Source organism: Pagrus pagrus (genome assembly GCF_965226575.1).
Source record: "Pagrus pagrus genome assembly, chromosome: 5".
Taxonomy (NCBI): domain Eukaryota; kingdom Metazoa; phylum Chordata; class Actinopteri; order Spariformes; family Sparidae; genus Pagrus; species Pagrus pagrus.
In genome coordinates, this window is record NC_140189.1 from 27,321,626 (window position 1) to 27,336,733 (window position 15,108).

Consider the following 15,108-nt stretch of genomic DNA (forward strand, 5'->3'; position numbering starts at 1 on the left):
GCAGCAACCTGAGCTGAGATTACAGGCAGACTGGTTAGTGAGCAGAAGAAGAGGTGCAGCTCCTCCACCAAGCAGAGACAGAGAAGATCTTGTAGGCAACTTGCATGTAATTGATTGGTGCTGCTTATAAGGAAAGAAAGAAGAAAAATCAATGAAAATATTTTTACATAAACACATTTAAACAGGTGATCTGTTTTTCTTTCTGTTTTTTCATTCATATAAGAGCTTTTGCCGTGACCTCCACTGGCTTCCTGTTGCGGCCCGCATCAGATTCAAGACCATGGTGCTGGCCTTCAAGGCCGTCAACAGAACTGCACCCATCTACCTCCAAACACTGGTCAGACACACGCCCGAGTGCGACCACTTCGCTCTACTACATCAGCTGGTCGGCTGGTACCGCCATGCACTTTTGTACTTAGGGTATCCTTGATAAATAGCAGCTACTTTGCTCAGATGAGAGCTTGAAAATTGTTTCTGTTTTCGGCGGTGATATGTTGTGGTTTCTTTCTTGTGACAATTGTACTTATTTTAAGTGGCTTTGGACAAAAGCTATGCTTTTAGCCCTTAATGTAAATGTAAATGTAAAAAGAACTATTTTTAATACAATATTGTGTTTTAATGGTGCAAACAGAGAAACTGATCAGCTAAGTCTGGTATAATAGTGTACAGAGCATCCCAACATTGAGAGAAAGGCCCAATCACCGACCCTTAAAGATAAGGCTGGTGCCATCCTATATTTTCCCATCAAATACCATAAAATAAACAAAAACAACATCATGTACCTAATACTCTCTAACTTCTCTACTCTGTCAGTAACTCTCAGCTCCGAGCACACTGAAGATGTAAATCTTCAAAAATGTTTTTTTAAAGAACATAGCACGACAAACACACTGACTGTTATTATTGGTCATTGGCTGATAAAGACATTGAATAAAGCCGATAATCTGAAGTGCAGCATCGACACACTCCGATGCAGAAGGTGGTGGTACACAACTTTAAAGTTACACATGAAGAAGAAGACTAGTGAACCAAAAATCAGTCAGCAGTGTTGAAAAAGTGTGAAATGATTGGTTATCTTATCGGCATCAGCCATGAGAAGCAGGTAATCATCCGTTATCAGTATCGGTTGATAATATCAGTAATATCAGTAAAAAAGATTCTGTAACTTCCCTAAGAATCAAAAGTTTTCAAATTTATTTTTAAGTTAGAAAGATATTGAAGATTTTATTTTAAAATTCAATAATTAATGACATGACATGACAAGCATGACAACTATATGAGATTATCAGGTGTCAACAAGGTAGAATAGAGAGTCAAACCTACAATAACAGCTGGAGATTTTGTCATACAGCAAATTAACTGTTTAATGAAAGTACTCACCAACGACAAGCTCAATGTAGAATGTTCTTCTCGGCTCAGGACGTGGAAAAATGCAGCTGTAGTTTCCGCTGTCGGCCACCTTCGTATTAAGGATCTTTATGGAGGCGTTGCCGTTCATCAGTTGATCTTGAAAATGTGAGACTCGACCTCTGAACTGCTCATCTTGACCTGTGTGGCCGTTATTGGAATGAATGCCTGAATCATAAAAGAACACCTCCATCCGACTTTCATCTTTCCTCCAGTCAAACGGTGTTCCTGTGATGTCCTCCTTGGTGCTGGGGGAACAGGGTAAAACAGCATCACTGTCCTCTTCCATGACCACTTTGACACCTGAACCTGAAAAATAAAATACATTTAATCATTGTGTTCAACAAAGAGCTGTCAGGTTAAAACATTTGCTCTGCAACACCAGTTTACAAGCATGGTGGGCCCATCCAGTCTGCAGCTTTAGCCAGTCTCTCAGTCTCGGTGATGAACAAGATGGCACACAGGTGTCCAGCGACAGCGTCGTCTTCTCCAGCGAAGTGCAGTGAGCACTGAGCGTTACGTTGATATTGTAGTGTCAGCTTAAAGCAGATAAATCTTCAGGGTTTCCTCGCCAGAAACTATGAACTAAAGTCTTTGTCGTTAGCTGGGTTAGCTAAACAGTGGCTAAGAGTCCATTCACTTTGCTAATGAATGCTAACAACATACACTCGGTATGATAATGAGCTAACAGACAACAACTGTAGGATACACTTCGAGTAGAAATATCTTTAGCAGCTCACAGAATCATGTAGCATGAGACATCAACTACACACTTGTTGTATAAACTCTTCACGGTCTTTCAAAGATCTTCATTGACTGAACAACCTTATTTAGTCTAAACAAACTCTCTTTGTTTCATGACTGAATAAACAGAATAAACAAACTGACCTTAAAGGACAACACAATTTCATACTGTTTTACTTTGTTTATATGTGGTGGACCCTGCCACCTTTCTAGCTTCAAACAGTGTTCTGGGACCTTATTCTCCTCTGAGAACAGCTTGTTTACTCACTTATGGAATAAAGAAATATTTCTCAGTTTGCATTATTACCTCATTAATGTTGGAAATATTAAAATTCAGAGTTTGAATTTCTTCTCCAAAACTACAAAGTGTCTGTTTAAAGAATAAAACATGTAATAAAACATTTCTGAGTTGACATTCATTAACTATAGACATCGGATCATTCCTTGTGAACAGTACGTTACAATTCATCAGCAGGAGTGGTGTTGTATCGAGCTCTGTTTCCTCTTCGAGATGTGTTTCCTCTAGTCCCACCCCCCGTCTGAAATGGCCCGAAAGGCAAAGGAAGCGCCCCCGAGCTGTTGTGCTCGTACCACAGAGGCAATGTGGAGAGAGCTTAGGTTCAAAACTGACTTTTTTTTTTAGCAAGTTTAAGATGTTGTATTGTAGAAAATGAAAGTGAAATCCAAATTTCATGACTGTCTAGTTATATTTTTAAACTGGGACAACAGCACATATGTTTGTGTTTTTATGTCTTTATTAACACAGCCAACTACTGTTATTTCTATCAATAGAAAATATTATATTTGTGAGAGACTTTTCATTTTGAAAATTATTGACTTTTGGAGGAAAGTATGCTCATTCATTTATAGGCTAAATATAAATCGCTATTTTATCATATTTGTCTTAAATCCAGCTCATTTATAGCAGGTAAAGCACATCCTGACAGCGGAGTATTACTGTCTGATACTGTTCCCCCTCTGTTCAACATGAAAGGAGGCTCACACATCTTTCAAATTCATACTGCTGACTTCTTTCCCCACAACAGATAAGTCCTGTGATTTTCAGGCTGATATCATTAAATTTGACCATTTACAACAGGGGGAATGCATCCTGACAGCTTGTTATATTATCTGAAAACATCTTTGATTACTCAGGTTATCATCTCTGAAAATTACAAAAAATACAATTGCCAGGGATTTTAAAAGAAACCATCTTGTCCTCACAAATGTTGCCCTCTTTCAAATACTTTTCCATTTTTCTGACAGACGATCTGACAAACCTTTGCTTCAACTGTGGGGAGGAAAACGCAGATGACAGTGAAGAGGCAGAGCTGACATGGGTATTATATTTTATGTATAGAATGTGGTCCTGTGTTTGTATCTATTTCACTCATTTACTCATGTAAGTGCCAGTATTTTACTTTCCATTAAGAAAATATTTCCGAAAACGTCCAAAAAATAAATAAATAAATATTTTGCACGTTTTGCCGATTATTATTATTATTATTATTATGTTTTTGTTGATGTGTTAAATATTGCACATTTTGCCATTTAATTTTGTATTTATTGAATTGGAATTATAACTATGTTCTAAAAAGTAAGTATACACTATTTATTTTTTGTTTAATGAATTGTTTTTGTTTAATAAATCTTTAATGCTTGTCTGAGCCTCCTTTCATATTGAACAGAGGGGGAACAGTATCTGACAGTAATACTCTGCTGTCAGGATGTGCTTTACCTGCTATAATGGAGCTGGATTTAAGACAAATATGATAAAATAGCGATTTATATTTAGCCTATAAATGAATGAGCATACTTTCCTCCAAAAGTCCATAATATTCAGGTCTCTCAAAGTCTCTCAAATATAATATTTTTTGTTGATAGAAATAACAGCAGTTGGTTGTTTTAATAAAGACATAAAAACAAAAACGTATGTGCTGTTTTCCCAGTTTAAAAATATAACTAGACAGTCATGAAATTTGGATTTCACTTCTACAATACAACATCTTCAGATAAAACTCGCTAAAAAAAGTCAGTTTTGAACCTAAGCTCTCTCCACAGTGCCTCTGTGGTACGAGCACAACAGCTCGGGGGCGAGCTTTTTGTGAACGCGCACCAGGGCCGGACTGGGAGACTTTTTCAGGCCAGGAATATACAGTAACTTTTATGTTTGGGCTGGTAAATACAGTAACACAACAATCCTCAGCAAAATCCACTAACACACTTAATAGAAGAGAATAAAGATTTTACATAATAAGTAGTGCCAAGGTTACAGCTATACTTAAGTCATGTCATGTAGAATATCAACTGCCTCATTGGCACATATTTTTTATGTGTAGCCTACAATATAACCTAATAAACAAAGACAACTAAGCCTCGAACACATGTTCACAGGACACATGCACGCACGCACTGACAGACACATATATGCAATGTATAATACAGTCCGAGAGCATAGTTCCTAATAAGCAATCACATAATATTGACTAATATCTTATATAGGCTCTAATTATCATACCGGGGAATATATGGAGCTAAAGCAGGGTCAAAAGTTTTGTACTTGAAAAAGTCAAATTTGAACTGAAATTTCAAGTTTTGATCTTGAATTTCGAAAAATAAAGTTTTTTCAGGTTAAAAATAATTATGATCAACTCTGGTAATTCTTTTGAATAAATCATTTATTTTCATTTTTCACTTTCATATGTTTTGATATTTGGGAAACTATTTCTTTCATTTGCATGTTTTATCTTTTCAGATTCAGATCTTAGTTTTTTTTACAGTTTCAGATCTTCAGATCTAGCGTGGGGGGCGTGGCATCAACTGAGAGGGGTGTGGAATCATCACAGACAGCTTAACCAAAAGGCTACAGACGTTCCCCTATCATGTTGCCTCATGAACTGCTGTCAGTGACAAACTTTCATTTGCACACCATGCACGAGTATCCTGCACGGCTAAAACTGTTTTAATTTCCAAGGCTGTTTAGATGTGAGATGTGGAAGCTGTTTTAGACAGTACTGAGGACAGGGGCGACAAAATCACGCCAGATTGTGCACATCTTTTTCTTCTCTCTCTCCCTTTCGGCACCGCCTTTCCTCTTTTTTTTTTACTCGGGTTGGGGTCCATCATCGACGAAGCCTCGTCTCCTCTCCCGGTCCGCTCGCTACACACACACACACACACACACACACACACACACACACACACACACACACACACAGCAGGTACCAGACACACGTCACACACCACTTCCTCCACGCGCTGTGGTTGATACGGACTGTTTGGGCGGGTGTTAATCGAAACAAACCAATCGTCTTGTCCTCCTCACATGCTACTGGCCGGAGTGGCCTCTGATTGGCCTGGCCTGCCTCTCTGACTTAGAAAAAAAAGTCGGATAGACGCGACGCCGGCAGCCTGTTAAAAAAAATTAACAGGCGCTTCGGGAATACTCCCGGTTCTCCCTATGGCCAGTCCGGACAGGCAGGGGACGGCCATGTGTTCACAACATTACTGCGCCTCTGTGGCTCTGCCCGTTACCACGGTTCACTGCCACCCAGCAGCCAATCATACCACCTGCGTCCCCCCTTCCTTCATCCAGCAACCCGGCTCCGCTTTATCCTCCCGAAATCTTCTACCAATTTTAAAAAAACAAATGGAACCCCATAGTATATTCACGTTTTCTTACCGTTTTGGTGTCCGAGTATTTTCCCAACCGATGTCAGAAGACAAACACCGATCAGCAGACTCGTCGGAGTTGACGGTAGAGGTTTAAATCCCGTCATGTTGTCCCGGTGTGACAGTTGGTTCAGTGCAGAAGTGATGGTCCAAATATCGATACCAACGTTGGTATTGATATTGATCAATACCAGTGTATGAGATCGATACTTTAGTGTCAGTCTCTCTCCTGTATGTTGCAATTTCATCAAGGAGGTGACTTATCTTCGTACGAGCCGCTGAGTTAAGAAGTGCTTCTGACAGCGTTGAGGAGGACACACCTCCTACCCTTTGTTGTCAAATAAGTGGCTGTAGCACAAATCAGAGGCTGTGCTACGGACTCTGATTTGACAACGGCCGGCGGCTGATTTGAGAGCTTGTCAACAGGAAGCAGCGTGTAGCAGAGAAAAGGAGAACAACCGACTGACCAATAGAATATATTCGCGACAAAATCGTCACGCTACATATCAGGACACCTTCGCGCGAGTTTTCCGTAGTAGCCGTTTCGCTCGCTGTATGTCAGGACGCGGTGTTGTAATTTGTAAAAAGGCTAAAAAGATACAGTGGTAATGTAACCCAGCTGTAGTTTCAGTCAGATGTCAGATGTTTTCTGTTAGTATTGTTTTGTGTTGTGCCCTTAAAGTTTAAGACGATGTCATATGACGGCAGGTAATATGACATCTCTAGGTAAGCATTTATATTCAGTGCTGTAATTGTCTGCATTGTGATAAGTAACATGGTTTTGTCCGAATGACCGAATGTAAGATAGCTATCAAAAAGATCATAGATGACGGTGAAGGGGGAGGAGTGTTTATTGAAGATCTTTCTCTTCTCACTAACATTTCTTCAGTGCCCCTTTAATATGATCTGTCTGGAGTTTGTACGTCAATATTTTAGAGGGTGAACTTGTCTTTCTAGATGCAGTAAAATAGATGTCAGGTGTCACAGGGTTGCCAGGTCTTTCCTACAAAACCAGCCCACCAGAACTCAAAATATGCCCTTACCAAACCATATACACTGCTTTTAAAGTCCAACAGTATCACTACTATTGATAAATGTGTTATAATATCTACAAAGTAACACCATAAATGTCTTGTTTACCAGCATTAATAGAAGTTTTCCCTCAACACTTCTTCAGAATTGTACTTAAATAAAATATTTGAGTTTTACTGTGGTGGTTTCTCTTAACTACATGGTTTCATTTAAGTAACTGCTTCAATCCGGAAGGTCAAATTATTCAGTATGTTACAAAAAAGCATCGATCAGAAAAAAGATTTCTGTGTCAGAACTTTGTTTTTTTCCTTATTTTCTCTCCTCAGGTTTATCTGATGACCATCTGAGGAATCGACACCTGCAGGTTAAGATTTAAAATAGTTCAAACGCTCCACCTCAAGCAGCTACAACAGTAAAATGCTGCTTCAGTAACAGTTACAATCAAATAATTAGGCCATAACATAACATTTACTGGTCCTAAGGGACATTTAACTTTTGATACTAAAAGTGCATTTTGCTGATAAAACTACTTTTACTTTAGTTACTTTGAATGCAGGACTTTAATCGTGAAGGAGTTTCTTTGTGTTGTATTGGTAAGATCTGAGTATTTCCAGCACCACTGACCAAGGAGTCCACTGTAAAATAAATGATGCCATTTCAATGAGAATGAACAGGAAATGATTATCAACCACAGTCTCAACCTTTTGGGTTAATTCAGTTTATTAAAGCGAGTAACGAGCGCTGACACAGGCTTCATATTCAGAGTGTTGATGTTCAACAACCTTTATTTTGCATCAGGTGATTGAAGCAAAATCTATTCAAAAACAGTAAACACATCAAGACACCGTAAATTCATACAAGGTGGGCATTTACATTTAATAAAGAAACAGTGAAGCAATTTAAAAAACACTAACTTCAATACCCTACTACATAGCTGTGTTCTGCAGACACATTTTAATTGGGAATCTATCATTGTCGAAGTTTTAATAATAGCCTATTAAGGTAAATACAAGATTACTGCAAGTGTAGTAACATAGAAATAACTTATGGTTGGTACAAAATAATATATTTAGCTAATATAGCTTCATGCCTGATTTAGTACCGCCAAACCACTTTGTGGACAGCTTTTAAGATATTTCAATAAAATTAGAGGAACAGTTCAATTTTAAAATCTGAGCTTTAAAAGGCCCTGAACAGTTAACATGACTCTGGTCTTGACTCGGTGCAAGTGCTCTAGCACCACCTAGTGTCTGTCTGTGCACGCCACTGCTTCAGACCATCCAACACAAATCTTCTAACTGTAGATAGGACCACTCCCTTTTTGTTGACTAGGCGGTACAGAGTGATACATCATTTCACACAAACGATCTTTGGTACTACAAATTCCTCCAGTGACGTAGTCTCGGCCGCTGTAAACAGTCCACCAGTGACGCCTGGTTTTACCAGCTGGCCTCTTTCGGGATTTAATCACCCTGCAGACAGACTGATTATCTGGATCATCTTACTGATGAGGGGTTTGATCATTGACGCTAATCAGCAGACATTTCAGTGAGGGCTGGGGGCTTGTTTTATAGTTTCATCCAAATTTGGAAACACAGAGCCTTACTTACCTAACATGTGAATAAACATTTCTTTAAAAGCCATTTTCTTTTTCAGTAATCAGCCTTTGAATAGGCATCCAGTCAGGGCTAAACTTCAAATATAAACCTTTACAATTATGTCATTAACAATTAACAAGCTGTAAAAAATGGTATTGTTCTTTCTTCATGGTGTGATTTACAATCATGATCACATGTAGTTATTCAGCTGTTAAAGGAGCAATGTTTTCCCCACCCAGCATCCCTGAGAGCTGGGTGGGGCAAATTCTAGGGCACCACACGAGTCCAATTTCCTGCAGTTAATAAGATGTAGGATTTTTAAAAAAACAGCAGGACTGACAACTATGGCACTAGAGATAGCTTATAGGTCGACACTGAATTTTTTTTAGTAGCCCATTGCCCCAGAGGTCCAGATTGGATGCCACTGTTTGGTAGCGAGGAATGTGGGGAGGAGCTGGGGTGAAATTCTTCTCTCTGGGACAGACATCCACCCACTACCCCCCGTCCTACTGATAACCTAGTCATTTAGGGAAGCTACCACACAAGAAATATGTCAGCATCCATGAAGGCACAGTGCAGTTGAACCTAAAGGGAACTCGCAATTAAAGGGAACTTGACAGTCTGCAGCATGAGTTTGCATGTGGGAAAAATCCTGATGCAACAACAGTTAGTCCTCTGGGATGATTCCAATTAGTAAAAGCTTTTAAACCTCTTACTGTTACAGACACAAGACAACTAGAGGTAATGTGAGCTAATACAGAGCCTTGTTCTCACAAATCTCATGTGGGAAGTCATGAAAAGGACACTATGGGACTTTTGAATTGGATGTTGGACCATTGCTAAAAATTAGCTCTGCGGTAAACACAATCTTATGATATTTACACGTTTTGTTCAGCACCACTAAGCATCTTACTACATAATTGCTATACACGTTTTCTGTAAATTGATAATCTATAAATTGTAAAGTTAGAGTTAGAAAAGTTTGCAACTAAAGTCGGCCTGTAAAGTCGCGCTTATGAATAGACAATCTCCGTGTTCGGCATGATGATGTTTAATATCCATGACATAACTTCATTAAGCCACTTTTTAGCAACTGCCATTGTTTAGACACATAAGCTCTTTATAATTAAATTGCGGGACATTACGTCATGTATTTCATGTCATAGAACAAAACATGTAAATATCATAAACCTGTGGTAACCACAGATCTATTTTCAGGCATTTTACGGAAAATCCATTTAAAAAACCCATAGACTTTGAGACGATGGAACCGGCTTCCGGGTTTAGGGATTCATTAAAAGTGATTGGTCCATGCTCATTACTAGAGTATTAAACTGAGAAGCCATTTTTCTCTGACGTATCAAAATGCCGAAACCCGGGATCGAACCAGGGACCTTTAGATCTTCAGTCTAACGCTCTCCCAACTGAGCTATTTCGGCGATGAGACTACTACAGATTCCTATTCTAATTTAAACACATACTTCAATGACAACGTCCGTATTGTACTTTCATTACATTCGTAATTGATTGCCACTTTGATCGTGAAACAGCTTCAGCCGTTTGATGCGTAACTCTGTTTGTCCACGGCTCTGGATTGTTAGCACGTTCCGCACGGTGACGTAATTTACACGCCCATGTTGAGCGCAGGGGCTGCTGGGAAGAAAGGTCAAGAATCGGTGGCTGTGGGAGACAACGGCGCCACTGCAGCGTGAAAGATCATCGCTTTGTAGAAAAAACTAATAATACTGCGGGAAAAAAACTACTCCACACCACCGAATGAGATATGTACGTGCTGTTGCCTTCAACACTGCAACAATTATAAGAAGCTATTGTCCGTTTTTCTGAGACTCGGTCGACACTGTGGCTAGCTCTCGTTAGCTGGCTAGCAGCTGCATTGTTATTGTTTTCCCTTCATTTGGTGGCCTGATACACACCATTTCTCGAGGTTCCCCCGCCAAGGCAGGGATCCGGACTGCCTGAGTGATGTTTTTCTGTCCGTCTCGGGAAAATGGATGAGAAGTCCAGCAGCAGCAGCAGCAGCAGCAGCCACCACCGACTCCTGATCGTCCTGCTCATGGTGTTGCTCTTTGGCGTCATTATGGTCCAGTATGTTTGCCCGAGCAGATCTGAGTGCCAGATGCTCCACCAGCTGGGATCCTGGTTTAAAGACGGCGGTGCAGCTGGTACCAGGAGCAGAGGCAAAGAAATCCAAGACGGGCTCCAAAGGGATCCCTACATTGCAGAAGACGGGGCTCTGGTCCGCTTTGTCCCTCGCTTCAACTTCACCAGAGCCGATTTAAATCGTGTTGTAGACTTCAACATCAAAGGTGACGATGTTATTGTTTTTCTGCACATTCAAAAAACGGGCGGCACGACGTTTGGTCGACACCTGGTGCGAAACATCCAGCTGGAGAGGCCCTGCGAGTGTCACGCAGGCCAGAAGAAGTGTACCTGTTACAGGCCAGGTAAAAAAGAGACTTGGCTCTTTTCCCGTTTCTCCACCGGCTGGAGCTGCGGGCTTCACGCAGACTGGACTGAGCTGATCAACTGTGTCCCGTCACGCATGGACTCACTAGAGGTTCCCGAGAATCTGCCCAGGTGAGACAGGGATGCTTGGGATGGAAATCATGCAAACACTATTCATGGATTGTAGCTGTAAACTGCATGTACTGTGTGTTAAAACATGCTTCATAGAAACCTTCAGCCTGACCTGCTTGAAGGTGTGTGAATGATGCTGAGTGTGAATGTGACCCCTTGGAGGAAGTTTGAAGAAGCAGGTCGTCAAAATCTGCTTCTAAGATGATCTTTGCTTTTTCATTAGGGCTGCAACAATTATTTTCATCATCGATTAATCACAGAGCCCAAAATTACGTCTTCAAATTGCTTCTTTTGTCCAAGCAGCAGTCCAAGACACTTTACTTACTATGATAAATGACAAAAAGCAGCAAATCCTCACATTCAAGAAGCTTGAACCAGCAAGCGTTTGACATTTTTGCTCGAAAAATTGGAAAGATTAATCGATCATCCAAAAACTTTGACCAATTGATTTATTGACTAGTTGTTGCCGCTCTTTTTCTTGTCCGGTATGTTCTCAACGATACTGATGAATGTAATGTAGTGGATTACATTTCCTCAATCCTACTGCAAAATCACTTCTTCACCACACAGACCAAATAACTGCAGGACTCTTCAGGTGTTTTTTTTTTTTTTTTCAGATTGTGTCAATTCAAAACCATTTTAAGGGCTTTTTGACAAACTAATCCAACCAATCTATTCTCTAAGCGTTATCATTGGTGTTTTGTAGTTTTCCTAAAATTGTATTCAACCAACACTGATCTTACTGAAGAAGATACTAAAGAAAACCTTAGTAGAAGCACAATTTATTGAATGACACCATTATGCTATTTGAGCTGTCTTATTACAGATCTAATGTCCTCTCTCTCTCTCTCTCTTCAGTAGGAACTATTATTACATAACCATCTTAAGAGACCCAGTATCACGCTACCTGAGCGAGTGGCGTCACGTGCAACGTGGTGCTACATGGAAGGCCTCCCTACACGTGTGTGATGGACGTTCACCGACACTGTCTGAGCTGCCAAGCTGCTACTCAGGAGATGACTGGTCAGGCTGCTCCCTGCAGGAGTTCATGGACTGCCCCTACAACCTGGCCAACAACAGACAGACCCGCATGCTGGCTGATCTCAGCTTGGTGGGCTGCTACAACGGCTCTGCCATGAGCGAGGAAGAACGCTGGGCGGTGCTCCTGGAGAGCGCCAAACGTAATCTACGCGGCATGGCCTTCTTTGGCCTGACAGAGTATCAGCGTAAGACCCAGTATCTGTTTGAGCGTACCTTCAACTTGGAGTTCATCGCACCCTTCACGCAGCTCAATGGCACGCGCGCCTCCAGTGTTGAGGTGCCCTCCGAGACGCAGCGCAGAATCCTCGAGCTAAACCGATGGGACGTGGAGCTGTACGAGTACGCCCGTGACCTTTTCCTGCAGCGTTTCCAGGTGGCGAGGCAGCAGGAGCGCAGGCAGGCCAGGGAGAGGAGGCAGCAGGAGAGGAGGCGGCTCCGTGGAAGGCTCACAACGAAGCAAGGGAGGCAGCCGAAGCCCACAGAACCACCGTGTCAGCCAGAGAGACACTCGGTAGTGACAGAGGAGCAAAGGAGGGATTCTGATGGAGACGGTGTGGAGTCAGATATCACGGATTGGTGGGATATGGAAGAGAACGGCACCATGGAGGATTACGTGGGCAATGTGGAACAGTGGTAGTGACACAAACAAGAAGTTGGGTGTCTTAATAATATGTGTGCCAACTTCTGCCTTGTCTGTTGTCAATGAATCCAAGTCATTTTTTAATATATGCCTTCAACTAAAGTTTCTTTTTTCTCACCATGAACTGTTTTAAATGACACCAAGTTATTTATTGATTCTGATTGTATGTTTTTGCTACAACTGACATTCATAATGGATACATTTGACAGAAAGAAAGGCTGGCCCGGGTACCTGCAGTCCCATACCTTCCAGTGATCACATGAGCCTCTGAGACTGTTCTGCTGGCATTTAAACACATCCGAACTCTTGTTATTTAGCTTCGAATGAGGGGATGTGCATTTTTTTTTCTTTGTTAAAAAAGAACAACGTTATACTTGTTTCTATAAATAATACACTACTATTTGTGGTTAACAATCTATATGTTTGCCAAATTGTTGTCTTGTCTGAAATGCGTACATTTTGAAATGTACCTGTGATTTTCAGTGTCTTTTGAGTGACAGAGACGGAGAATGGAATAGATACCTCAATGTGTAGCATTAACTGCTAATGTTGTAAAATTACTGAATGTGTCCCAAGTTTCAGTTTTTATATAAAAGTGCTTTTACATTCACTGTACTATTGATCTATCCTTGCCATACTGAGATATCTTATTTCTGTGTCTGACGTCCTTTTGTCTGATCACGTGCACAAAAGACTGCAAGTTTTTGTGCTGCACCTGCAAACCTCTGGCACACCAGCAGGGAGCGCTGAAGTTATTTTGACCAAAAAAAAACTAAATTCCTGAGTGGAGATACTGAGGCGGTAGTTGACATCCTAGTTAATTCTTGAATTTGGTTGGATAGGATTTGAACCATTTTCTGTGTGATCCTTGGCGGATTTATTAATGGGATCAGCTGTGACAGCTGCTCCTAAATTTTGAATAATGATTTAGCAGCACACTGCAAATGCTCAAGACTTGATGGAGATTATTGGATTGCTAAAAGGAGGGATTACTTCTCTGTTAGTACAGTTGCATTGGCAGAAATTGTTGAGGGATGAGAACATCTGCTGAGTATATGAGTTTATATATATATAGTTATATAGACTGTCAAGCTTTAGTGTAGCCTATATCTAAATTTGGATTAACTAGGGCTGGGCAATATGTATAGTTATGGTGATATAAGACTGTATAGTGTCTTAGGTTTTTGATATCATTATACCCTGATATGACATAACTACTCTCTTTTCCTGGTTTTAAAGACTGCATTACAGTAATGAGTTGTAATTTTCTGAATTTAGCAAACTGTTCAACTGTTCTTATACTTGTCTTAACCCAATTAGTCATTATATCAACATTATGGATGATTATTGATCAGAAAACTTTTTGTTTTAGAATGTTGTTTAAGTACCAATAGTCATCTTTACAATATTGTTGCAATATCAATATCGAAGCGGAGCCTATTTGGATAAAAATGATTATTTGATATTTTGATTTTTCCCCACAGTGTGGAGTGCTTTTGAGAAGATTTAAACATATTATGGTTTATATCCTATGTCGTGAAATGGCCTAAAACTATTGTGATATTATTTTAAGCCCATACCGCCCTGCCCTAGATTCAACTATGAAAAACCTGAACCCTGTCTTTAATTGTTGCCTTTTTTCAAATGTATAAAAGGTAAAAACCTGCAAGCACTTTACAATGAGTAACTAATGATTAAGTAATTAGTAACTAATGAGTATATGCACTACTTGAAGGTGCACAAAAAGAGTAACTAATGATTAAGTAATTAGTAACTAATGAGTATATGCACTACTTGAAGGTGCACAAAAAGAGTAACTAATGATTAAGTAATTAGTAACTAGTGAGTCTTTATTGGGTAATGATTCAGTATGATGTTTCACTTTACCTGAAGCTAAACAAAAAGAGCAACTTATTATTCAGTAATTAGAAAATAACGAGTTGCCTCGAGTTTACTAGTCAGCAACTAGTTGGTGTTTAATCGAGATAAAGACGGATAAAATCTGGTGTTTTGTTTTTTTTATCTAACGTAAATCTGTCAAAAATGTCAACATTCAAGTTCGCTTAATCATGAGTCATCTGTTGCCAGGGAAGCTTTTCATCCGTCCTCCATGTCTGCACGCGCATTGGCTGAAACGTCCCCTACCTGCTCGGTGTTAATGGCAGCCTACCTTGATACCTGCCGTGCTTTTTAGTCGTGACTTTGATCCACCCCACACACACACGCACACACACACACACACACACACACACACAATGGTAATAATGTTACCTAATAATAAACGAAAGCAAACACGCGCACACACACACTCTCTCTCTCTCCCTCTCTCTCCCAACTCCTCCCTCACCATTTTGCCCTCCCTCTGATTTTTTTTTT

The 15,108-nt window shown here is 40.3% G+C and overlaps 1 protein-coding gene across 2 annotated transcripts; it reads left to right on the forward strand.

Moving 5' to 3' along the window:
• Positions 1-10,066: 10,066 nt before the first annotated feature.
• hs6st2 (heparan sulfate 6-O-sulfotransferase 2) lies at positions 10,067-13,347 on the forward strand. Of its 2 annotated transcripts, none has more exons than XM_084353322.1 (2): positions 10,067-11,051; positions 11,913-13,347. In XM_084353322.1, the coding sequence occupies exons 1-2, from the start codon at positions 10,462-10,464 to the stop codon at positions 12,727-12,729; spliced, it is 1,407 nt and encodes a 468-aa protein (XP_084209448.1). In that variant the 5' UTR covers positions 10,067-10,461; the 3' UTR covers positions 12,730-13,347. The 2 variants fall into 2 exon arrangements, with proteins under 2 accessions (XP_084209448.1, XP_084209447.1); XM_084353321.1 differs by having other exon boundaries at positions 10,069-11,051; positions 11,910-13,347.
• Positions 13,348-15,108: the final 1,761 nt, after the last annotated feature.